Here is a 27,446-nt window from a genome sequence, read left to right as displayed (position 1 = left end):
TGTTGACCATTATTTTGCATGCCATATACTGTGGGGGAAATAAGTATTGGACGCGTCAACATTTTTTTCAGTAAATATATTTCCAATGAGGTTATTCACATGAAATTTTCACCAGACTTTGGTATTAACTCAAGAAATCCACACATATAAAGAAATCCAAACATTAAAGTCCATAAATAAAGTTGTGTAATAAAGTGAAATGATACAGGAAAAAAGTATTGAACACGCTAAGAAAAAGCAGTTCTCCAAGGCAAGGTAAGGCAAGGAACCAGCTGATTACAATTACACCTCCTATCTGTGCAAATTAATATCAACTGGGTTAGTAAATTGATGGTCTATAAAAAGCCTTTTCGTTACCAAGGTGTCACACAAGAAACATTTACTTTATTTATGGACTTTAATGTTGCGAAATCTTTATATTTCTAGATTTTTTGAGTTAATAGGGATGTCTGGTGAAAATTTAATGTGAATAGTCTCATTGGAAATATATTTACTGAAAAAACTTTTGATGCGTCCAATACTTATTTCCCCCACAGTATAGTATTAAGTTAAATTTTTTTGTATGTTTAAATTGTAATATCATTTAATGGTGAAAACATTCTCTTTTTTTTAACCCATGTACCACAGAGCTGTTCAAGACCGATTTCACTAAAGGCTCGTGGATTTTATTTAAAGACAGTAATGGCAACGAAGCCCAAGAGATTGGGACACTGAAAAGAACAGTTAACCCGTTTGTTAGTCAAGAGAAAGACATCCCTGATGCTGTTAAGTTGTTCAAAGCACTTAGTAAGTCTGAAACCGCCAGCTATTTTATGTCCATGACAATGCTGTTGAGGAGGCTGAAAAATAAATGCCAGGGAACATCTCTGCAATTCCAGTGACCATGAGGCACCACTCATATCGTTTGTCCATATTTGGTTCTGCATACTGTCGCGACGGACCGACAGCCGGCGCGCAGGAGAAGAAAGGCGCTCCTTCCCCAACTGCCGCACCGGCACGAAGCGGACAGCCTCGTGCCAAACACACCAGCGGCCGGAAGGACCGGCACGGCGGGGCGGGACCGCTGACACTACGCCGGCCGGCGATTGGGGAGTCAGGCGGGAAAAGTCCACCAATCAGGCGACAGAGGAGGAGGATAAAAGGGCGCGCTTCCGGCCATACGGGAAGAGGAAGACCGACGGTGAACGAACAGAATCCGTGCGTGCTCTTCAGCAGCCTACAGACGTGCCAGCGCGGAGCACACCGGTAATATTGACTCACGCCGACTACTAATCTCTCTCTCTCTCTCTCTCTCTCTCTCTCCCCGAAGGTGTGAGTGCGGACGAGGCCACCGGGCGGTGAAAACGCACGCACCTGTGGATGACGGCACGGGAGACCACGCCCTAGCCTCGGGAACCCCGACACGCCCTCAAGAAGGTCACGCGACAGCCACACCCCCCACGCACTCACACACACTCGCACTAAGCTGAAATAAAAACACCCTTAATAATTGCAACCTATCTCTTGTGGGTCTGTGCTCTGCCCTTCCCCCGAGCTAACTCCCTACAATACATATATCTGCACAATAATACTGAATAAACAGATTGAGAATAAACTATTTTTTTTAAAGCAGGTAAATAAGCAGACTATGTAAAGAAAGGGAAGGGGCGAGGAATTATGTTAATATCGGAGAGTTCACAGCACCTGCACAGATCTGTCTAGAGTCACCTGTCCATTGGCTCATATCATTTTATTGAGGAGAAAAAAAAAAAATTCTCTTGGCATATTTTTGTGAGATAAATCGCACAAGCACATCATGCAGCAGAGTACCAGTGCCACCCGGAAGTGCTTTTTTTTCCACTTATACCACAACACGTTTCTTAAATCTGTTTATTTTAGTCTTAGTTTATGTGACCCATCCACAAATCCCTGCATGAGCTGTTACAGTAAAGAAAGAAACACACCATGCTCAGTGACACGTGAATCACACTAAAACCTTCTAACTATAGGAGGTTTTTTTTTTTTTTCTTTAATTCTTGGAAATGTTTTTTGTTCTACTGGATGCATCTCTCTGTACCTGTTTAATATGAGGAAGTTTTATGTAGTATGATTAGTGAAAGGAAGTTATTGTTTCAAGACTCTAATCTGTAAAAGTGGTTAACAGGAAATTACAGCAGACCAAGCCCTTTGTCTGAAATTTCTTCTGAAGTTTCTGTGGTCACTCTAAATAACCACATCTAGCTTTAAAGGACACATTTCACCCTGTGAGCTTTAAAACACTCTGTAACAGATAACTATGTCTAATTATTAACAAAAGCTCTTTCAACACTAGAATACTTTTTACACTAAGTTAAGAAGTTGGAATGCTTTTTCTTTGAATAAAGCAAGTTCATTGTTTCGCAACAAACACAATGGCCTTTATTTAGTGCCATATTTTTGTGGTATGTATCCTGTTGCACCTTTCATACTACAGTGTGGTACAAATGAGTCACTGACTGGTGGCTATGTAAACAATAAAACAATAAAACTCATTTGTTTAAATAAAAAAAGCTTACTAAATAGAAGTTGATGTATGTTCTGATGAAGACGGCTTTAAAAAAATATGTATATACTGCATATTTGTATATGCAGTTTTACACTGTAGACATATAAGTCTTGGTCTTTTAAAACTAATACACTAAAGAAACACGGTGTAACCCTTTTTATTCACAGTTAACAGCAATCTCTTTTAGACTTTGAATAGGCTATGAGAAGGTTTTAGAGTCTGTGCTGCACATATTGCAATTCAAAACACTATATTGTTCAAATTGTACATACTGTATTTAGTACATTCTTTAAAAAGATATGCTAATGCTTGCATGATTCATATATTATTTGTATTATTATTATTCTATCTTCTTACAATATGATAAAATGTCACATCAAATTCAGTGTAAATACATCTTATGAATGAAAAAACAATATTCTGAACAGCCTTATTGTCTTTATTCAGACAAAAATAAGGATACAGCTGAAATCTTTAGGAAATATCAGTCTAGGGCAAAGGTCTTGTGTTGATAGTGTATAAAAAATATATAAACCGCCTATAAATGCTAGTCACTTCCTGTTGATCAGTCATGCGGGGTGTGGTAATGTTTCCAGAGAACTTGGCTATGACTTTGATAAGAGTAAGGCACTGGTATGCCACTGTAAACATAATTTTTAGCTTAACAGTCAATGTATAAGGTGTGCTTTTAATTTTTTTTTTTTTTAATGCTCTTAATATCAAGTCAGAAATGTTAGTGACCATTAGGCTGTTCATGCCTGTGTTATAGGCTAAATTTGGTTTCTTTGAGTAAGAAGCTCCTATAATAAAATGTTTATGACTATTATTATAACCCTATAATGTCAAATCGTTGAAAAGTCTAATTCTACTAAGGCAGTAAGCTAAAAGATATAGTAAGTATGTAAGAAATAATACAAGAACCGGTGCAGGTGGAGGGCCATTACCCTTAAGTTGATTGTTTTCCTATAGCAGCATGTCCTGATACATTTTATTCCACTTATACCACAGCAACATGCCAACTATGATTTTTTTTTTTTATTAAATAAAGAATGACACATACAATTTATCTGTTTTTAGTTACATTTAATTTTGACAAAGCAACTTAGTCCCTGTTATCAGTTACATTATAGTAGTTGTTCTCGTACCAGAATCTTTTAAATATAATACAAAAAAATGACAAAAAAAATAAAGAAGCAAAAACACAGCTTATCCTGTTACTGAGAAACCATGATGCAAAAAAACTTATGGACTATTACAAAGAGCTGACACTGAAGACTCCTTCCATAAATATTAAATAAATGTAAACCTGATAAAACCATATGGTTGCACCTTCTGTTGCTTTATTCAATATGTCAAACCTCCTCTAACTCATCTATCAATGACTGACCATTATAGAACCACTGGTGACTAGAGCATATTTGGGTGGAAGTTTTCTCTTCACAGCAGTGATGCAAGGGGGTGTGTGTGGCATTTGTATGACTCGGTCAAGCTCAGCAGCATTGCTGGGAATTTTTAAACTTTGTGTAAACTTCCTTTTCAGTTTATTAGACACACCTTACATTGTAAGTATACTATGTGTACCGTTAGAGACTGTAGCTTATCTTTTTGCTCATCAATTTTGTATTGAAGGGGAAAAAAATTACCCTGAAAGACTTGCTTATCAATATGCTTAATCAATATGTGATCTACAACGGTGTGAAATGCTTATTTTATGATTAAATTCCTAATTGACTATTTTTGGTCTATTTTCCGTAATGCTTTTTCCTACATTACCCACAATGTCAATATATGAACCACTGCTAGTGGAGGCACTGGGAACTCATGTCTGTTTAAAGAAAGCAAAGCAGCAGCGTTTTATTCCTTTACCCTGTCTAACTCTCTCATCTCATCATCTGTACACTCTGCTTAATCAGATCAGCTTCCATAGCTTCAAAGTTGTGATACTGACATCACCACCATTGTGCTCATCATCTCGTAGAGCCATGAGACACCATAACTATGTCGTATAGCTGCATTGAGTACTAGAACTTTCAGTCCAGTGTTTGCGTCTCCACTACTTCTATACTGGATTTCTCATTAATATAACAATATAATATGACATTGAATGTTGTCGGAATGCTGAGTGAGAAAGTTTGTGAAAGCCCTTGCAGTTTTGTTTTGTTTTCAGGGGGGGATAACAGCAAAAACTGACCTTTTATCCATTATGTTTGAAAAGCGCTCTCCTATTAAACTCCATTGTAACAGCGACAGCAATAACAATGTGACGTCAGTGTGGAACAAACCTCTAACTTCTCACAGGAACAATAGACACACAACCATGGAACACATCAAATATTTCAATATGAACATAGTAGGGCCTATATATATATATAGTCTAGGTATATATATATAGTCCAGGTAGCACTATATATATATATATATATATATATATATATATATATAGTGCTACCTGGACACAAGTCAGGGCTTGATCAACCCCGGCTGGTTTGCCTGGGCAAGGCTGTCTGATGTTAAACCCGAAACACCCCATGACCCCAGGAAACATTGATATGTCCAGGTGCATCACATGCTGATATGTTAGAATTTAATGTGTTTCAGGGTGGACTTTTTCATTACACATCTTATTTTCCCTCCATGGCAGTGTCTCAGTGTCTCACCACAGAATCATGGCTTAGTGAGAAAAGTGTTGAAGAGATGAACTACAGTCTTTCTACAAAATATCTAATAAAAATAAAAGACAAAAGGGACGGTATAATGTTTTATCATGCTTTATGAACAGCATAAAAAAAATGTATGACTGAGACTCTTATCTCCACACAGGGTCATTGTTGTAGTGGCTGTGAAACCTGTAACGATTAAGGTCCTGACTAATACTTCCCACCTCCTGACTCAGGTGCAGCTCTGACTACATTTCCTACATTTCTCAAAGTCTTACTACGCCGTCTGACAGTTCAGCTGAGCTCTTCGGATTAAGCGGAAAGGTAAGATACAAAGCAGGTCGTTTGCTTGTTTTTTTGTTTGCTGAATGAGCGAGATATGTGCGTGCACGCTGCACCTGTTTAGCGGTGTTAGCCATCATTAATTTAGACTTTATAAACACGGACAAATCTCTGTTTATCCCTGGTTAGACAACTCGGATATTTCTTTCTTTATTTATTTTTACCCCTTACAGTTTCTTTGCCCCTTAGGATATTACAAGCTTTAACTTTAGAGGCGTCCCCTTTTATACCTGGTTTTATTTCTCTTCAGTTTAGCAATAAATAAAGCCATGGGTTTTTTTGTTTTGTTTTGTTTTTGTGTGTGTGTGTGTGTGTGTGTGTGTGTGTTTTATGGAATCCATGCTAGTTAAGTAGCTGAACCTTTTTATATGAACTAATAGTGGATTTTATTTTGTCAGCTGAAAGCACTAGCTAGTTATAAACCTGAGAGTTATCTAAGACCAAGTCCATACGGTTAATATTAAACCTGTATATATAATACCCATGGTAAAACTGTGTGTGTGTGTGCCAGTGTGTGCCAGTCAGCAATTGTTTGGGGTTTGGAACAGCTGAACCGAGTAAGCTAGCTAACCGTTGTTGTTGTTGTTGTTGTTGTTGTTTTTAAATATACATTCAGGCGACCAAACAACGTTATTTATCCTCCTACTGGTTTAAAAAGAAAAAGATGCGCGAGACGCCGTGGTCCAGGTTGATTATCTTCATCACATGTCTAATGAAAGTCGCAGAAATCCAAGGTGAGATCTGATTATTACCATATTTTTATTAAAACCCATATTGAAACGATGTAATTATCATTGTTTCTCCCATTTCTTTACTGTAAACTTTACTATAGTCCTCTAAATGTCTTTCAAGCTTTTCTTTAGACTCACTTTCAGTTTATAGACAGCTGTTCGGTTTGTAGGTTTATACAACAGGGGTAGAGACAGATATTACAAACATGCACATAAAAATACATACAGTTCACTAGTTTTTAAGAATATTTGTCATTTTGAAGTCTGTTAATCCTGTTGGTTAGAAAGTGTTTTGCATGTTTTTTTTCTTGTTGAGAGAGGGAGAGAGAAGCAGGTTAAGGTTTATAGTTGTTTTAATGTAAGTGAGAAAAGGAGCATGTTTTTTGTTTTTTGGGCATTAAACATAACTGTAAATAAATTTTTAAAAAACCATGATGTCTCATAAAGCAAATGTGATAATTGGACAATTGCTGTGGTATAAGAGGAATGCAGTGCTTCAGGACTTTCTGTTGTAGGAAAATAAAACTTTGAGCTGCTAACCCCACGTTTTTTTATTCTACACACATCTGAGGTCAAGGATCACTTTGCATTAGGGACTGACGCAGTTTAGGTTGATATTTCCATGCAATGGATTTTCAATTGCAGACTTTCTAACATGGATAACATTTAGTCAAGAGAAAGATAGAAAGATTTCTGTGTCATTTCAGAAATTCATCTTCTCGTATTTCCGGACAAAACCTGCTTGAAAACGACGATACTGAGCACATGCCCATTCAACATTTCTTTGGAAACCAGCAACAATAGGGATAGTGTTGCGTGATGTTCTGTAATCGGTCAGCGAACCAAACAGTTCAGTACATCAACTTCCTTATGTAAAAGCCATTGTTTGCATTTACGTTTATTTGTTTAGCGGACACCACTGAGGTGTCGGAATGTTGAGGTAGGGGGGTGCTGTTCCAGACAAGGTCTTGCACATGAGGATCAAGGCCTTGGGATTGATTCGAGCATCTACAGGAAGCCAGTGAAGGGAGATGAAGAGGGGTGTGACATGGGTTCGTGTGGGCTGGTTGAAGACGAGGCATGCTGCTGCATTCTAATCATCTGAAGGGGTTTGATGGAGCTGGCTGGGAGGCCTGGGGGTTTCAAAAGTCCATTTTTGAGATAACAAGAGCCTGGACTAGTAGCTGTGTAGCCTGTTCAGTGAGCTAGGGTCTGATTTTTCTTGATGCTGTACAGAATGAACCTACAGGGCCGTGCAGTTGTTGAATTGTGGTCTGTTGTCAAAGTTCAAAAGTTCAAGTTGTCATTGAAAGTTTCCCCAAGGTTTCTGGCTGTCCTGGTTGGCTTGAGTGTGGTTGAAGAAAGCTGTAAGGTGAAGTTGTGGTTCACTGAGAGGCAGGCAGGTATGACAAGAAGTGCAGTTTTTGCCAAGTCAAGCTTAAGGTGGTGTTCCTTCATCCGTCCTAGTTGTTTAAATAGGCTGCAAAAAATCTGCGGTTAATCACAGATGAATTTTCTTTACGGCACCTCAGTAGGAAACAGTAGGGTTTAATGTTTGTAAATGTATCATGTTTACGTATATGATTATATAATATGTACATATGAGGTGCAGTCATGGATCTTTATCAGCTTATTAGTCCTTTATTTGAGTAACAGGTGTATTTGTGTACAAGAAGCACCAGAGACTGACCTGGATATGGTCACATGTTATTACATAATTTCAACTCAAGTACAATAATACAAGCATGCCAGATATGCCTTTATTCCTTTTATCTTGATAATATTTCAGTGTTTTTTTTTTAATTTTTTATATGAACTAAGGATTTGTTCAGGATTTAAAGTACATTTCACCTACATTTATAAATGAAGACTTCATAACCCGTAAACACATAGCCCTAAATAAACTTCACATAACTGCCTGCAGGTGAGGTTGGAAAATGCTGTGGCTTTCTACAAATAATGGTCTTAAATAGTTTTATTTAAATTATAATAATAATAACAGAGCACTATGTAATGTCCTCTTACTCAGCTTTACTGTCTTTTTTTTCTCCTCTTCCATTTACTTCACTTTCCTCAGATTTTGGCAGCTCACACAAGAAATCTCAGTGTTCTTTTCATCTTCTTTCTTTATATTCTTCTTTACATCTTCTTTTCTTTATATTTTGCGTGCTAGTTAGCTCCCTGTCATGTGACAACAGAGCACAGTGAAAGGGAGTGATTGACTGCTAAAATTAACCAATCTAAAATCTGCATTAAAGTTAAGAATGTAAAGATGAAGTTTAATTGGTTATGTAACGTTTGATAGAAAGGTGGACCGGTCACTGTATCGGCTCACAGCAGGCACATACTGTGCAGTAATTAGCGAACGTTTTGTAGAGAAATTAAAACAGGTCACACCATAACAATTATTTGCACTCGCACAAATGCTCCCAAATATTTTGGATTATATGATTATATTGTTAAATGGCCAGTTAGAGATTTTTCCCAGGCTGTTTCATCTGTATTAATGCTATTTTAATTGTGCTATACTTACTATATTCTACAGCACAATGTGAGAGACCTAATGGGGAAAACATGGTTATGATCAGTGACTTGGGCCAGCAGACATTCCTAAATGGATCCACTGTAAAGTTCCAGTGTTCTACTGGCTATCGGCCTGTGGATTTATCAGTTCCCCGTACAATCACCTGTGTTGGGACCGAGTGGACCAAACTGGAACTTAATTGCACAAGTAATTCTTCTTACAGACATTTTCTCATGCCTCACAACTTCTCAAGTTTTCTCCCAGAATGTCTGTGTACCTGAAGTTTTTGAAATTTGTGGTCATTTTCTTCCTTCGTGTTTAGAGTTGAATTAAATAATTAATTTATCTTTGTTAGCTTCTTTGTTCTGGTTTCATTTCTTGGGAAATGGAATTACAAATGCATAGCTTATGAGTAAAGAATAAAGATCCCATCTAACAGTTGTAGTCATATAATTATTTTACAAAACATAAAGATATGAATTTATTTTCTGTAGCGTGGTGATGTAAGAATTGTGTTCAGTCTTGTAATATTTGTACACTTTTAGAAAAGACCTGTGGATCTCTTCCTGATTTTCCCAATGGGAAGTATACTTATCCAAATGGAATTCTGTTTGGTGCGACAGCCGTCGCACAATGTGATGAAGGGTAAATTCATTCTGACCTTTTGTTTTTTTAAGTCTTTTTCATGTAAATTACATCATGTTTATGTGCATATTTAAATGCATGAAAGGCTACATATTTTAAACGTGTATTTAGAAGCTGTTGTCTATTTGTAGATATTTGCTTGTTGGAGAAAAAAATAGAAATTGTCGTGACGATGGATGGGATGGGAGACAGCCTGTGTGTGAAGGTATTGAAAGATTTTCTGTTATAAAACTAAAAGAAAAAAACATTACAAGCTGTTTGAAACAGCATGTTTAAACAAATTGTTTTCTTTTATTTAGTGGTGAAATGTCCACCACCTCTCGCTATACAGAGTGGAACGTTTGAGCCCGTGGACGAATCCTATGAGTATAATCAAGCAGTCACATACTCTTGTACTGGAAGTTACACTCTTATTGGAGAATCAATTGTAACCTGTTCTGATGATGGAACCTTTCGTCCTTCTCCTCCAAAGTGTTTATGTGAGTTACGCTGGAGGTTTTTATTTTCAGTTAAGAATCAATATTTTCCCTGAAACCTTTTATTCAATATTTTTATAATTCAAGTTTCTGTTCTTTCTTTGCTTTTCTAGTGGTAGAGTGTGAGACACCTAACATTAAAAACGCTGTTCGAATTGATGGAAAATCACCACCCTACGGATATAAAAATTTCGTCGAATACAAATGTAATGAAGGGTACATAATGAATGGAACTGGTCGCCTGGTCTGTGAAGAAAACGGATGGAATCCACCTCCCCCCGAGTGCATCTGTAAGATTAATCACTGTTTTATAATCTTGAGATTCTGACTTGACAAAGTGAGGGTTACTCTGTGGTCAAAATTATGTGATTATAAACTTTTCATAACTAGGATCTTCATTCTAAACTGTAAGAGGAAGAATACAAATGATATTAAATCCAACAAACAGGTTTGAAGTGAAGGATCTTGAGCAAGGCCCTTAACCCTTATTTGCTCATCAGTTTGTCACTTTGGATAAAAGTGTTTGTCAATGAGTAAATGTATTCTGGAAAATATGCTCCCACTGATCCAAGAGTCTAATTACTTTACACCAGTCTCACCAATGTTTGGTTTGTACAGATGGGTTCTACAATAGCTTTTGAATCTAATTAGTATTTTTTTTTACACTTACACACATTACACTTGTGTCTCTTTTAATGTAATCACATGTTCTTGAATGGTGCGTGTCCCATTGGTATATTGTGAAATGGCAAATTAGAGGTTTTTCCCCAAGCTGTTTCAACTGTATTAATGGCATATTTTATTTTACTATACATAATATGAATATGATGAAGTTTAATTGGTTGTGTAATGTTGGATAGAAAGGTGGACCGGTCACTGTATCGGCTCACAGCAGGTACATACGGTGCAGTAATTGGTGAACGTTTTGTAGAGAAATTAAAACGGGTCACACCACAACAATTATTTGCACTCGCACAAATGCTCCCAAATATATTTTAAGGTTGCAATTAGAGATTTTTCCCAAGCTGTTTCATCTGTATTAATGCTATTTTAATTGTACTATACTTACTATATTCTACAGCACAATGTGAGAGACCTAATGTTGGGGAAAACATGGTTATGATCAGTGACTTGGGCCAGCAGACATTCCTAAATGGATCCACTGTAAAGTTCCAGTGTTCTACTGGCTATCGGCCTGTAGATTCATCAGTTCCCCATACAATCACCTGTGTTGGGACCGAGTGGACCAATCTGGAACTTAAGTGCACAAGTAATTCTTCTTACAGACATTTTCTCATTCCTCACAACTTCTCAAGTTTTCTCCCAGAATGTCTGTGTACCTGAAGTTTTTGTTATTTATGGTCATTTTCTTCTTTCATGTTTAGAGTTGAATTAAATAATTAATTTATTTTTGTTTGCTTCTTTGTTCTGGTTTTATTTCTTGGGAAATGGGATTACAAATGCATAGCTTATGATTAAAGTACAAGCCACATAAAACAAAACTTGCACATAATTTCTAAATGGACAAATGGCCTAAACTTAAAAAAAAAAAAAAAAGCATGTAAATGATGCATCTGTATAAACGGTGGCAGATATTAATAGTGGGACTCACGACTACATGAGAATAAAGATCCCATCTAACAGTTGTAGTCATATAATTATTTTACAAAACATAAAGATATGAATTTATTTTCTGTAGCGTGGTGATGTAAGAATTGTGTTCAGTCTTGTAATATTTGTACACTTTTAGAAAAGACCTGTGGATCTCTTCCTGATTTTCCCAATGGGAAGTATACTTATCCAAATGGAATTCTGTTTGGTGCGACAGCCGTCGCACAATGTGATGAAGGGTAAATTCATTCTGACCTTTTGTTTTTTAAGTCTTTTTCGTGTAAATTACATCATGTTTATGTGCATATTTAAATGCATGAAAGGCTACATATTTTAAACGTGTATTTAGAAGCTGTTGTCTATTTGTAGATATTTGCTTGTTGGAGAAAAAAATAGAAATTGTCGTGACGATGGATGGGATGGGAGACAGCCTGTGTGTGAAGGTATTGAAAGATTTTCTGTTATAAAACTAAAAGAAAAAAACATTACAAGCTGTTTGAAACAGCATGTTTAAACAAATTGTTTTCTTTTATTTAGTGGTGAAATGTCCACCACCTCTCGCTATACAGAGTGGAACGTTTGAGCCCGTGGACGAATCCTATGAGTATAATCAAGCAGTCACATACTCTTGTACTGGAAGTTACACTCTTATTGGAGAATCAATTGTAACCTGTTCTGATGATGGAACCTTTCGTCCTTCTCCTCCAAAGTGTTTATGTGAGTTACGCTGGAGGTTTTTATTTTCAGTTAAGAATCAATATTTTCCCTGAAACCTTTTATTCAATATTTTTATAATTCAAGTTTCTGTTCTTTCTTTGCTTTTCTAGTGGTAGAGTGTGAGACACCTAACATTAAAAACGCTGTTCGAGTTGAAGGAAAATCACCACCCTACGGATATAAAAATGTCGTCCGATACGAATGTAATGAAGGGCACATAATGAATGGAACTGGTCGCCTGGTCTGTGAAGAAAACGGATGGAATCCACCTCCCCCCGAGTGCATCCGTAAGATTAATCACTGTTTTATAATCTTGAGATTCTGACTTGACAAAGTGAGGGTTACTCTGTGGTCAAAATTACGTGATTATAAACTTTTCATAACTAGGATCTTCATGTCCATAATGGATTTGTGCTTAGATTGCAAGTAACAGGTTGCATTGTAGTAAAAATGTAATAATCTTAGCACAAACGATAGTTTTAGATGTACAGAGGTAATGTTTTCGAACCAGTTTTCTTCTTGTTTACTCAAGCTAGACAGCTGTGGCAATTAGTCATAACTGGTGGCATACATATTTGTTTTTTTCTATACTTGTTTTATTTATTTTTTATTTCTGGCAAGTGTTTTTTTTATTATACTTACTTTACATCCATTGAAATGATATACTTTATGTATTCTGTATGAACATACAGTTAAATGTGTTCCATGCAATCATAATATTTATTATTGCAAGCTAGACTAAGCATTTTCTTGCCACATATATAATTAAAGGTTGTGCCTAGTACGATACAAATAGGTATCACGGGACCCTGACAAGTCTTACTTAGTCATTGATCATTTGTACACAACATTTACATTTTGAGAGTTATATAGTCGTATGATGGAGTTTGATACCACTATACTGCAACCATTTTTTGCTGTTGGTCACGTATAAAGCCTCTTGTCCTTGTCGTAATTATTCCTCACTTAACAGCACTGGGTATGTGTAATGTTTAACAAGATTGCAGAGGAATCTGGTTCACTCCTATAGGACATTTTAAGTTTGTTTGTGCATGTGGTCTTCCCTCTTTAGTTCAAATCAGTTTTTCAGTAGGAGTTTAATCTGTGGGACTGAGCTGGTCATTGCAAAACACCACTGATTCTTATTTATTTATTTATTTATTTTTAACCATTTCTGTATCGTTTGCATGTTTAATCTTCTTGCTAAAAGCTTTACCTGAACCTCCTTGTAGAGGCAACCAGGTTATGGGCTAAAATGTCCTGGTACTTGCCATTAATCTTCACAAGGGCCCCTGATCCACCAGACACAAAATAGCTGTCATTGACTGTTCAAAGTGTCACTGATCGACCTCCATATTATATACAGTCCCCTTTGGTTGTCAAACTGATACCGACTGTAATTGTGACCAAAAAGTTTGATTCTGGTCTCATATGAACACACAATGTTAATTGCACTTTCAGTGATGCATGGTGAAATTCAGGCATTGCATTTAGTGAGGTTTTCTCAAGAAGGGCTTCTTTCTTGCAACATTTCCAGACCGCTTGTTGTGAAACTGGTGTACCAGTTGGTTTTTTGAAACTTGTCAAGCACAACCGTCAACTAAAGCATGCCGGCAACTAAAACACAGATCTTCTGGCCCTTTTTTTCTTCCCCTCCTTCGCCATCCTTTACCAACTATGTGGGGACACTGTGCTTATGGGTCCAATTCCTGACAACTGTCCAAAAGTTTCAGGCATCAACTTTTTTTTTTGTTTTGTTATGGCCCTAATTGTGCTTAAACGATAATGCCTTTATGAGCTCCGCATCACTTGCAATTCATCTTTACGTGTGAGGCAGTGTGTGTGTGTGTGTGTGTGTGTGTGTGTGTGTGTGTGCCTTTACAATTGTATAATTCTGCAGCTTTCTTACAATTTTGCAAACAGAATTGGCATGCACAAAAGAAGCTAGTTAGACAGGCATGTTGTATGCAATAGTCTTTATGTTGTGCTTCTTTTTCTTCTAGTTGATCGAATTCAAGGTCCAACCACTACATCTCCACCATCAGACAGTAAGTGATACCGTTGTTCTTTCCTGAAATTAGTCATTTCAATGCTAATTGATTGGCAAATGTATCTTTTTGTGAATTTTTAAATCTTAAAAATTCCAAAAACGGACTCATAATTAATATCTTTCTAAATTTTTCGCAGTATGTTTTGAAATTAAAGCTATCATATTTCTTGTTAACCTCTTGGAGACTAAACTCATTTTGACTGAGCAACTGTGTCTTATTCACAGGCAACCGTGTGAAGCCCAGCATAATAACAATAGCTGCTGTTGTATCCATTGTTGTCCTTCTAGGTAAGTGTACAGTCACTTTTGTATGATTTCACCTGGAAAATTAAAGCTGTTGTCTAATTTATTTAAGCAGTCACTATAGAGGATTTCGATCATTACCAACCCAGTGTCATTGTAAGGTTAACCACAGATCTGTAGCATGTATTGTTGTCAAAATATAAAAGTGCTTCAGCCTAGACCAACAACGAAATTCTAAAAGCATGATTAAATTGATGGCCCTTGTTAGCTCCAAACACAAGCAAAATGCACTGAAATATTGGGAAGTGCTGTTCTTGTGGAATTACATTTTTGTTGTAGGTCTGGAAGCATTTTAACACATGAATAAGTGCTGTACATGGATAGATACATAGATGGATATTTGAACAGATGGACAGACAGATACATAGGTAGGCTAAACGTACCTGAAAAATGTCAAAGTAAGAAACTGAGAACATAACCATAACCAAACATCTTCTGACCAGTCAGATTTGAGAATTTGAGAAACAGCAATGCAGTGTAACACATTTGAACAGATCAAGTTTAACTTGTAAAACTTTTGGGAGTAAATGTTGGTAAAACCTGGAAAGGCTTTACCAGAACAAATAAGTAAGCAAATATTTAATGTCAAGGATTATACATATCCGAATATCTCTACGGGTAGGTGTGAGTTGTCTGCGATATATTTGCAACTATGAAAATTATACCACACTCACGCACACAAAGAAGATGCATTGCCTGTTATAACACCTCCGATTGTCTTGGTTGCCAGTAACTGGAATGCAACCTGCTTATTTACAGCACTGCCTAGAAGCATGCATGTCACAATGTTAACATCTTACTTTGTCCTATTTTTTTTTTTCTTTCTAGGACCAAAGAACTATCATTTGGACTGATGTCAAACTGTTTGGATAAAGACTGAGGAACTCTTATATAAGTGATATCCATCGATGTTCACAGTCTCGAAGTTTAGAGTATTTTTCCTGATTTTCATAGGTTAAGAACAAATTTGCACTTTGATCTAGATTTTCATAAGGTGTCATCATTTTGTCCTTAAGGATATTGAGCGTCTGCACAAATTTGAACTGCAATTACTAATTTATAAAGATCGGATGTACGAGTGTGTTTTAAGTTATTTTCTATTATTTGTGATCATCAAAATTAGTGTTACCTATTTCACAGTTTTAACTGCCCAAGTATAAGTGAATACTGACCTTGTAGTCCTGCCAGAGTCACTGCATTCTGTAAAATATTCGGTACAAAATAAATGTAAATTTTTTAACAGGATGATCGGTAAATTGTTATTTTGTCTTCTGGGAAGCATGTAAATATCTTATGTAGCTTCTGAAGGGCAGTACTAAATAAAAAAAACAAAATAACAGTTTACACCAATCATTCTGTTAAAAAGTTTACACCCCCTGACTCTTAATGTTGCCTTCTTTAGCATCAGTATTGCACACTATATTAAGAATCAAGGGTATGTAAACTTTTGAACTGGTTCATTTGTGTAAATTCAGTTATTATTGTGTCTTGTGGACTATATGTAAACATCTGTTCGGTGAAGTTGCTCATACAGGGCAGTGCTAAATAAAAAAAACAAAATGATCTCTCTTATTTAAAAAAAAGAATTATTAACATTTTGCAGATTCTACAAGGGGTATGTAAATTTATGTGCACAACTGTAGGCTTATGGTCAGTGCCAGCATGTCACTCTGGTGTCTCTGTTGCTGGTGATTTTTGTTGGATACAGTTGTGGTTATCTACATGTCATGCTCTTAGGCACAATCGGAAATGTATTGGCTGTTTCAAACCTCCTGAAGAAAAGCATCCCCAAAACATACTTTTGGTTTGGCTCTTTTTTTGTTTAAAGGCTGATTTTTATTTATTTGCCAAATATGACTTCATACCACAAGCTACTTGAGAGCATTCTGTTCTACAACCAGATGACCTACAGAAAGTTATGCTTTAGTGTGTGTCTTAAGTATCGGTGAAAAATCTAAGAAGCTGAAATTGTTATTACATGTACAGAACATTAACCACGCAGTAGAGATGTGTTAAAGCTTGAGTTACAAGAGCTTTTGTTTAGCGATTTTAGCGGAATTTGGCCTGGTCATGGTTGATCGCCATCGTTAAGGATTAATCAATTTGTCCATAATTGTTGAATGAGTACCTTGAAATTCTTAAAATTGTTTTGCATTTCTACAGTTTTTTTTCTGTTGTTCGATTGATTTAGTTCACTATGTATCACAATAGTTTGTATCACAATAGTTTAATCTGAAACAAATGTGCAATGCAAAAAGGTATTACTGAAACATTTAATAAACAGAGCAGGTCTCACATGATACACAAAACTGCCATCTGAAGTAACATCAATTTGCAGACACTTGTACTGCCTACCTTCTTCTGGTTGAAAACAATGGCAAGAACCATAATTTCAGATAAGGTCTATATTATAATATCTAAAATGCTAAGTTGTTCCTGTCATGGCCCAATGGGACAATGCCATCTTTGGCCACTAGAGGGCACCTTGACTGTCATTGCAGAATTTCTTCTTCTGTTGTCTCCCTCCATTTCGTGTCTAGTCATACCCAGGAGTTTGTTTTCCTTCTCAGGTGCTGGAGCATTAATGCAAGTCAGGTTACTTTTGTGCTTGGCTCTCTTTTTTTAGCTTTTTTTGCATCACTATGTTTTGATAATTGAGGCCTTTTTCTTTTCTTTTTTTTTTGCTTAGAGTTTATTTTCTAGTTATTAAGTTACAGATAATGCTGGTTCCTAGTGTGTCTTTTCCTTGTCTTTGTTTCCCTGAGCCTGTTCTGTGTCTGTCTCCCTTCAATAAGGGAAGTTCTGTATTTAGCATCTGTTTCCATGGACTCATTATGAGTCCATATTCCAGTGTTTAAAAATGACCTACAGTTTCTGACAAGACCTTTTTAGAACAGGACATTGTCAAATAAATTGATCTTACAAGACTTATGAAACACAATAGTATGTGTGTATTAGATAAATTTTTGTCTGCAGATTTAGCATTTTAATCTTTTTGGATGGTAGCTTACATTCATTCATATGATACCTCATGTCATTGACCTGTACCAGGACAGCCTCAGTGGGAAACTTGAGCTTTTTTTACATCTAATTTGCATATGAGATATAGTTGAAGTTTCATCCAACTAAATGGCGAGGCTTTAAGTTATTTCTCATTCTTTAAAAGTGTGCCCTTTTTACACACTTCCTTTTACCCTTTGGTGAAGTCCTCATGATGTGGACTGAGTAGCAGTCTCTGATCCAAAACCCTTTGCAAGGACCAATCATAGTGGCAATATTAAGGCCAGCGAGGCTGAAAAATATATTAGATAAAGGCCTAAAGTGTCTTTTCTAACAGTTTATGTGAAACACATTCTGAAAAAAATTAATACATAAAATTCAAAATTCAAAATTCCACCACAGTACATCATTCAAATTCGTCAGTGTGATTAGATGAAATTTATGTGCTGAAGAGATTCATGAAATACATTCGTCTCCAGAATTAAGACTGGCTCTCGCATTGCAAAATAAATAGATTTGAATTATTTTCTGCTCAGAGCTCGTAGAAACACTGCGCAGCGTTTGAGTGAGTAATGACTACATTAGTACTACTACATTTTGCTAAGATTTTGGTGTAAACTGGAGGTATGCACGGAGACCACTGTAGGTCACTATATATATACTGTATATGAGTGGGCGACATGGTGCCATTCACTCCCACTGAGTTTTTTTGAAGCCTTTTTGGGTCTCAATGGGAATTGCCATCTTGTGATAATTGGAGTCTGTGGAGCCCATACAGCAGGACAGGCAGTAGGTCTACCTCTTACCTGCTCATATTAGTGATGGACACTTGTACATGAGTGTGCACACTATTACCTATTTAAAAAAAAGCACTAAAGTGTGTCAGAAAATAACCCAGGCAGGTGCAAGTAAAGATAACTGTTGGAGTGGATGGAACTGGTAAGACATTTTGTAGAAGCAGGCAGGTTCGGTTAGAATTCCTTCAAGAGCATGTGGGTCAAAGTCTAAGCACGAAATGCAGCTTACACACGCACTACAAAATCGTCTAGAATCTGAGACGCAATGTACGAGTTTATGTGCGTTTTGACCTTTTCGGCGTTCCATAGGACGTCACAGTAAACAACGACGTGCACAATAACAACCTCGCTTAAAAAAAAAACCCAAACAAACACACATACAACTAAAGGTATAAACTCTAGGTAAGTGAACACAAAATGAGCTGATGCCAAAACACATGAGACGATGATTTAATCAGCTGCGAATTTACTGTAAATGGAGATTTGGAAAGCTTATAGCCATTACCGAAATTTCTCGTAGGGGTGTGACCTCATTTCCTCAGAAGGGTTTCCAGTTGTTCACGCCTAACCTAGTGGTAACTTACAGGTCCAGTAGCGCTAAACTAAAAGGTAAGACATTATTATTATTATTATTATTATTATTATTATTATTATTATTATTATTTATGGTAAATCTGGGTAAAAGTGGGCGTATCTATCTTAACGTTAACACACGTATCTTCGAGCTAGTTTAGCTAACACACCTAACTGGAGGTTCCTCGGCCCGCCCTTGTTCAGATAAACTAAGTGATTAATAATGAATAATTAAGTAATGTTACGTAATACTAACGTTATTTTTTATAATAATAATAATAATAATAATAATAATAATAATAATAATAACATTATAGTTAACAATATAGACGACGAATCCGGAAAGAAATTAGCATTAGCTCGTTTACCTCAAGCGTCCTCGTAATCGGGTAACGTTCACGTGTAAAGCTCATTAAAATTACTACAAAAATACACTTAAAAATATTCAGCTTAACAATGTATTTTTTGTTGTTGTTGTTGTTGTTGTTGTTCGCTTGGTGAAAAATAAAACAAGTCGCGTGAATTCGTTATTTAAACGGTTGTATTTTTGGTTCAGAACGAATGAGCGGTTCTCCAGAGAGAAAGACGACACTAGCTGGATGGCTAACTAGCTCGTTTAAGTCGTTGTTGTTGGGTTGTTTTTAAGCAAGGAAACAAATACAGCCTAGTTAACCAACTATTGAGTTAACTCAGGGTTCCCCACTCCCCTCTTTGATCCTGTTCCAGCATTGAACTGAAGAAGTCGAGGTGAACACTATGACGGAGACACCGAGCTACAGTCTGATCATCCTCCTCATGTGTCTCATGAAGGTTGGAGAAATCCAAGGTATGATTAATTTATAGATTAAATTCATCATTCGTAATCCATGGTTTGTTACTCGGTATGCCTAGAGATTGTGTTTATCCTGCTTTAGACTTTAAAGGTGCAGTAGCTGATTTAAAAAAAGAGAAGCTCCTAGTACAAATAATCTGGTAAATGTGTAGAACATGAGGAGGAATTGTATAAGCAGACGTGTAATATGTAGGTTGAGAAAAGCTGTCTGGGAGAACTGCTTGTCTGTGATAACACTCCGGATCACAAGTCACCGGATGATCTCATGGACAAATTTGAATCACCCTGATGACGTGCACATGGAAACGGTTCACATGAGGAAGGAACGTTTTCTGAAGGCACGCCGAATAGATTTATATATGAATAAAATGATAAACGAAGTGGTGTTGGTGAATATTCGGTATGTAGACACAACAGAAATGGTTGTGGATGGAATGTCTCGCTTTTGTTGCTTGTAAAGATATCCTTGAAGGGCAAAGAAGTGTGAAGGTGAGACAGACAACGGTGATGAGTGATTGGTTATTGGGAGGGAAGGCTCATTCAGGCGCAACTCATGGCTAAGGTCTGCTGAAAAGGGCTCTTTTTTAAAAAAAACAAAACAATAATTTTGTAGGAAGGAAGGAAGCATGATAGAAGATGATAGAGCTCTGTCGCACTCGTCTCTCACGTGCCCTGTCGCACTCGTCTCTCACGTGCCCTGTCGCACTCGTCTCTCACGTGCCCTGTCGCACTCGTCTCTCACGTGCCCTGTCGCACTCGTCTCTCACGTGCCCTGTCTGAGTTTTAAGATAGGAGAGCTGGACATCTGCGAGTCTTGAAAAGGGAGTTCTAGGAGATTTGAGCCAGTTTGGTGGTTTCAAGGTCCTAGCACATATACAGACATTCCTGAAGACAGTAACATGTTTGTGTCAATGTAAGAGGAAAGAACGTTCTGTGCTAATCTCCATGACATGACCACAAGTGGCATTATCACTGATGGACTTGAACAGAGCTATTTCAAAGTAAGAAATTAATAATTTCCCTCACAGTGTAAACAGACCAAAGCAAAGACTTTTGAAAATGAAGGCGTGGCTTCGCCCACATTCGCTCCCTGATTGGGTCTTCTGGATCAATGTGTATCCTTCTCTGATTCGTCAAGCCCCTACCATATGACCATTACGCTGCCTTGATCGTATATACACAACAACACGGAGACTGAACCGCAAGCTTTGCTGACTTTGTTGTCATTTATATCAGACTCGGTATATTTTGTGTTTTTTTTATTATTATTATTTTGGTGCTGTTATGCGCAGTAGATAATATGTGCAGCAGTGGACCTCTTCTGTGTCCCACAACCTTCCCCTGCCACTCATTGTACGCGTGTGTTTTATAAACTAATGATGTCATCATCGGCTAAAACACATGCGAGGGTTACTTTACAACAACTTTACAACTTTACTTTGAACAAGTGCAGACCTGAGTACGATTTGTGTTCATGTTCACGGGAAACACCGCACAGTTCCAGTACGATCGAACTCTGACCACCTCTTACAGGTAGTCTCGAGTCCGGTACCGCAGTCCACATGTCTGCTTCCACATTACCAATGTAAACTGTTCTCTTATTCAGACTAGACAGCAGTAGTCATGGCTATCTGAAAAACCATTGGTGGTCATTACAAAGAAAAACTGTTGAAGGCACTGTGAGGTTTTTGTACTTCACCCACTTAATCCTTAGAGCTCCAGACTTGAATAATCTTGACTACTGCTACTTTAACTCCTCGATGATGTAGCTTCTGGTGTAAACATTTAATTTTGCTTGTTATAAAATGGAGATCATGATTGTTTTTATTTTTATTTATTAATATCTTGTTACTGTCATACATCATCGCACTATGGAATTACTCATTACACATTTATCCTGATTTGTTTCACCTGTGCTAATATTGTACTAATATTACCTTCATTTATCTGCTGTCTTCTCAGCACAATGTAGCAGACCCAGCGTTGGGGGAAACAGGGTTCTCACTGAAGAATCAGACCTAGATAGTTTCCCTGATGGAGCTACTGCAACATTCAAATGTGCCACTGGTTATAGAACGGTGTCAGGAAGTCCCAAGATCACCTGCAAAGGACAACAGTGGACCAATCTAGATCTTCAGTGCAATAGTAATTCTCATTTTAGACATTTTCTTAGTACAGCTTTCCTTTTTTTTTTCTTTTTTAACAGAATATCCATGTATCTGTATTGTTAGTGTGGGTTTTTTTTAATTATTATTATTATTTTTAAGTTTATTTTTGTCTTATTAATGGTGCAAAGCATAAATATTAAGACATAATTATATTTTTTAGAAAAGTCCTGTGGGAGTTTGCCTGACGTGTCCAATGGAAGGTATTTGACTCCAGATGGAATTGAGTATGGTGCAACAGCTACTGTACAATGTAATAAAGGGTCAGTAAAGCCGTGGTCTTTTACTTTATTTAGTCTTTGTTCAAATTTATACACGCGCGCACAAAACATGGTTGTGTACGTAACACTGTATAATCCATCTCTGTTTGTAGATATATGAATACCGTAGCATCTAATACTAGAAATTGTAGAGAAGATGGTTGGGATGGGAGAAACGCAGTGTGTGAAGGTAAGGAATGTTATGGTAATTTTATGGTAATTTGTTTGAAGCACTTAAAATGTTCTTTTCTTCTTCTTTTTTTTTTAATTAGCGGTGAAATGTTTAAAACCTCTCGCTATACCGAATGGAATGTTTCAGCCCGAGGAAGACTCCTATGAGTATAACCAAGTAGTCACCTACTCTTGTAATGGAGATTACACTCTTATTGGATCAGCAGAAATATCCTGTATTGAAAATGGAACCTTTCATCCTTCTCCTCCTCAATGTTTATGTGAGTTATGTATAATTTCCTGTAAACATATAAACATGAAGTGATATTTACGTTTCACATATAGTTTTGGGACATTATTGGAAGTAATGCTTATAAAGCACTGATCTCATAACTGATGTGTTTTTGACCTTGTATATTATTTCATTTGATAATACCAATTATCAGAATATTTTGATCATTAAAAGTATAGGTGGTGTTTGTCATATCGTGTAACTGTTAATAACGGTGTTTTCTTATGCCTTTATGTTTATAAATTGTCAGTAGGTTTATTAATATATTTGTATTTTCCTTAGAAATGTTCACAGCTTTTGTATTATGTTATTATATTTAAACAGTTGTCATTGGGGCAAATCAGCCTGTTAATCCTTTATATTTCTGTCTGCACTCTTTTTACAGTAATCAAGTGTGATGCACCTAAAGTTGATAATGCAGTTAGAATTGAAGGCAAATCACCACCCTACGGTTATAATAATTTTCTCCGGTACGAGTGTAAAGAAGGCTACAGAATGAAAGGGTCAGACTACCTGAAATGTGACGTAAATGGATGGAATCCTCCTCCCCCAGTGTGCATTGGTATTGAACCATGTTTTTATGTTTTAATGCTTACACTATCCATCACACACTGTTTTAACAAAAAGCAGTTGTAGTTATTCTTATTTTGTTACGAGAAATTATTATCGAGCCAAAGTATTAACTGTCCTGTTGTAAAGAACATTAATGTATGTAATGAAATGAGCCCCAAAAGCTACTATTTATTTATTTATTTATTTATTTATTTAACTGAAGAGGCCTTAGTTGTGGCTATCTATCTGAAAACACTCAAATATTTATCAGATATTTATCTAACATTTTAACACCACAGTGAAAGCATTAAAAGCACACGTTTATCTAATCGGCCAATCATGTGAAGCGCTGTGAATACTTTCCGGATGCACTGTAACAAAAACAAAATACATGTATAGCTGAGTATGATTGTTTTTTTTTTCTTCTCCCGTTTCATTCATTTTAGATGCAACCTCAAATCCAACCTCAGATACAAACTCGGACCGAGGCGCAGATAGCACCCTTGCACCCCCGTTGAATAGTAAGTTGTACTTTCCAAGTGAACCAATTTTAATAATGTTCCTTATTGCTTGAGGATTTATTAAATGTGTAAGTGTTGTCTATTTATAGTCTTTTTAAATGTGTCTTTAGATACACAGTCTAAATTGAAAAGCTGTGCCTATACTATGGTTGATTTAAACACAGCAAAACTATATAAAGCACACTTTTTAAAAACTTAAACACAGTCTTTTTGTTTTACTAGTTACCATTGAGCTAGATTGCTAACCTGTTTTAGTCTTCATGAATGCAGATGATGATGGTGATCGATAGTTTTCCCCCTGAACAGGGTGCATGTAATCCCACTTGTGTTTTGAAGAAATACCCAGTAATATTCTGTTATTTGTAGACCGCCCTCGGAACATCGGGATTGGGGTTGGGGTTGTGGCTGCCATTCTGGGTAAGTGTACACTGACTGAACAGCTGTGTTTGCACATGGAAAATAAAGAAAAGTTTTTTTTTTTGTTTTTTTTTAAATGGGCATATGACATCTGGTGATATTCAAATATCCATACACACAGTTATATTGCAGTTAATGTTAAAGTGCGAATCAGAATTAAGGTTAAAACATAATTATTTATTTTAAGCATCTATGAAATAAGCAGTAAGAATCTGATGTCTGGATGTTTTTTCAAGCGAAAGGGGGGGAAAAAAGAGGATAATGAAGTTAGCGATGGTATATTATGTAAAGAATAAAACACGCACCGGGACATGCTGTTCGAGGACATTATTCAGTGATGAGATGGTGTGAAGCGGCTTGGTGCAACGTGGCGTTACGATAACTAGTCCAGAGTTGATTGTTTTCCTATAACAGCAAGTCCCGAAGTATGATCCTCCTCTTATATACCACAGCAATTTTCAAACAAAAATATTTGTTTATGAATGAATGAAACGTCACACGTTTTATCCGTTTATGGTTGCATTTCATCGTGTGGAACATCCAGGAAATAAGTTGATTCCTGTTATAATTTGGAGTGTATTTGTGTTGTTCCCATTTTAATTGATGTCATGTTAAATTTACCGTTCCACAGCGATCGGTGGATGCATATTGTATTTCCTGAAGAAACGGTAAGTGTAACTATTTTCTTTACAAACACTTTATTGGCAAAAACATTTATATTTTATTTATTTATTTTTTGTTAACTAACGCAGTTTGTCAACGTTCACAGCATGCTTACTACTTGCTGCTTATTTTAACGAGAATGTTCTTATGTTTATGTGCATGCCGTTTTTCTTCCGTGCTAGTGTGCTCCAGAAAGATTCAGTAACTGCGATTGGTCATGTCATTCTCACTGAAAATATAAATACGTTGGTTCATTTATTTTTACTTGTACACACCTTAAGGTTATGCACACAAATGTAAGAGCAGTTTGTATGTATGGGTTTTCTAAAGTTGAGTCAAAAGTTTTGGATGGGGGTGTGTGTGTACGTGTGTGTGTACGTGTGTGTGTACGTGTGTGTGTACGTGTGTGTGTACGTGTGTGTGTACGTGTGTGTGATTTTTGTATAATTCGCTGGAGTTGCTCTTAAACACCAGAGAAATAAGATGAGGTTTAACAGACCAATGCTGGACTTTGGGTTTGCAGCACTGGTTGGGGAAAGGTGCCTACTAGACACGAAGGGGGCGCGTAACACCATCACTGTCCTGGTAAGAAAATCAGATTGTCTCATATTGGATGAAATTGCTTAAATCGTTTTTTATTTTTTATTGAGCATCCTTTTTTTTTATATATATTCATAGACTTTGCAAAACCCAATACAGATCAATTGCAAAAAAAATCAAATGAAAAATCAAATATGGCAGCCCTGCGTCAGCTGCATGACTCCCCACATGATTTATACACCTTATGATTACTATAGCAAGTGACCACTCGCTCGTATCACTGGTAGGTTTTTGTTTTTGTTTCTTAGTTACACTCGTACACTTCCTTCTAGGCTTCTTGGGCATGTCTCCATACACATTAATGAGAGGTCGTATATGATGGGATAAGATGAACCCATGTTTCTAAGTTTTTCTTACATTTTTACAAATGGGAACTATTTGCACTTAAGTGTAAGTGGGGTAACTGAAGAACTTCGGACCACACAGGCCATAGGATTGGGCCGAGGAATCATTCATGCCAGTCATTTAGCTTTGTCGTCACAAGTAATTTGAATAGAATTAAGAAAATCGTCATTGAATTGCGCCTTGTTTGCTGTCACGTACACAGAAAATGAACGGCCACATGTTGTCGCTTGCTAGTGTGAATGTAGCGTAACTCGTAACTAACCTGATTGCCAAGCTTGCAGTAACAAAAAGCATGTTCTGGTATATCATTTCATGCTGAATGAATATCTTATGCTTTAATGCTTCTAACTCCTGTCATTACCCAGAAATACACTTCCCACGTGGTCTTGCTTCTTTTTAAAGGTTATTTATTTCCACCATGCCCTTTTTTTCTAGAACTCGGTCCCAGGGAACACTATTTGACTGATCCTTGCTGTTGTCCTGCTTCCTATTGGTGTGTATGTTTTCCTACAGAGCTGATGGACATCTAGGAATGAACAGAGCTCCTGTTACATCATTTCTTTTTGGAGATTAGCAGATTGTGTGAATGTGTGCTTTGGTCTTAGGACAGGGGTTCCCAACCATTTTAACAACTGTAACCTATAATATACAAACATATCTATCTGTCTGTGTTATCTATATCTATAGAAAGCAAAAGAGATCGATAGAAAGAAAGATTGGGGGTGATAAAGTAGGGGTGTGATCACTGCAGATTTGTAGTCTCTATTGTAGTCTGTAATAATTATTTTTAAAAATCCATCTTTGGTGGAGATGATGATTATGGGAGATGCCTCATTAATATCGTATCTCGCATCACACATTTGCACTGATGCATTATGTAAACGTGTGAATGTAAAGAGCAAAACCAGAGACACATTGGTTGTTCTGAAAGTTTATTTCCCAATACTTCCCAATTCATCGAGTCTTTTCCTTGCCACTGGAAAGTGTAATGCCCTCACAGCCCCATTGTTGTCGCCCAATGGTTGGGAACCTCTGCTTTACGATATTCTGTGGCTGCTAATTTGAGCTAGGAGTATTAATTAATTAATTTTAAAAAAAAATTTAAACGGTGTGGGTGCTTAAGCCATGTGTCTTCTGCTGTTAACTAAAATACTTCCTACTCTACTGCGTAGATCAAACAAAAAAAATATAATTATACAAACTGATTTGGCCTAGTATCTGATTCATAAAAACTGCACGAATTAGGATTCAGTGTTTTATAAGTTCTGTGTTTAACACTGTCTTGCATATAATATTCACTTACAAGAGTTGCTCACAAGAGCTAACAGCTAATCATGTTAATCTGACAGTTTGGGCTCTGTTCCTATTTTATCATCAGACCGAATCTTTACCTTTTGGCTTGTATTACATGTGACAAAAGAAACAAGGAAATGTTAGCAGGATGTTCTGGTTCAGAGATTTGTCTATCTCTTGGATTTGTAATGTTTTCATCTTCATTCATGCTCACAAAACCCAGTTACTCAAACGTATACCATTTGTTCATTTGGAGAACGTGCTGCCTACCTTGTGCCTGCTGCATCTAAATTGTATACATTAAGAGCGTCTGTGCCACAGTGTACCACAGTTTGGTTCAAAGCAGCTGTATGTAATGTGACGACGATGTTTTATCAGTAAACAT

The 27,446-nt window shown here is 36.8% G+C and overlaps 1 protein-coding gene across 1 annotated transcript; it reads left to right on the top strand.

The window, feature by feature from the left end:
- Nucleotides 1–516: 516 nt before the first annotated feature.
- LOC128619392 (complement receptor type 1) lies at nt 517–26,337 on the top strand. Its single transcript, XM_053643558.1, has 28 exons — nt 517–1,245; nt 5,418–5,505; nt 6,140–6,257; nt 8,800–8,985; nt 9,324–9,423; nt 9,555–9,628; nt 9,723–9,902; nt 10,013–10,189; nt 10,981–11,169; nt 11,650–11,749; nt 11,880–11,953; nt 12,048–12,227; nt 12,338–12,514; nt 14,231–14,275; nt 14,503–14,565; nt 15,409–15,433; nt 18,898–18,986; nt 19,681–19,776; nt 21,745–21,927; nt 22,111–22,210; nt 22,321–22,397; nt 22,480–22,659; nt 23,056–23,232; nt 23,669–23,743; nt 24,110–24,160; nt 24,792–24,828; nt 25,347–25,408; nt 26,204–26,337. The coding sequence occupies exons 1-27, from the start codon at nt 851–853 to the stop codon at nt 25,390–25,392; spliced, it is 3,282 nt and encodes a 1,093-aa protein (XP_053499533.1). The 5' UTR covers nt 517–850; the 3' UTR covers nt 25,393–25,408; nt 26,204–26,337.
- The last annotated feature ends 1,109 nt before the right edge of the window (nt 26,338–27,446 follow it).

This window comes from Ictalurus furcatus, chromosome 15, assembly GCF_023375685.1.
Source record: "Ictalurus furcatus strain D&B chromosome 15, Billie_1.0, whole genome shotgun sequence".
Lineage (NCBI taxonomy): Eukaryota > Metazoa > Chordata > Actinopteri > Siluriformes > Ictaluridae > Ictalurus > Ictalurus furcatus.
This window is presented reverse-complemented; position numbering and strand designations above follow the sequence as displayed.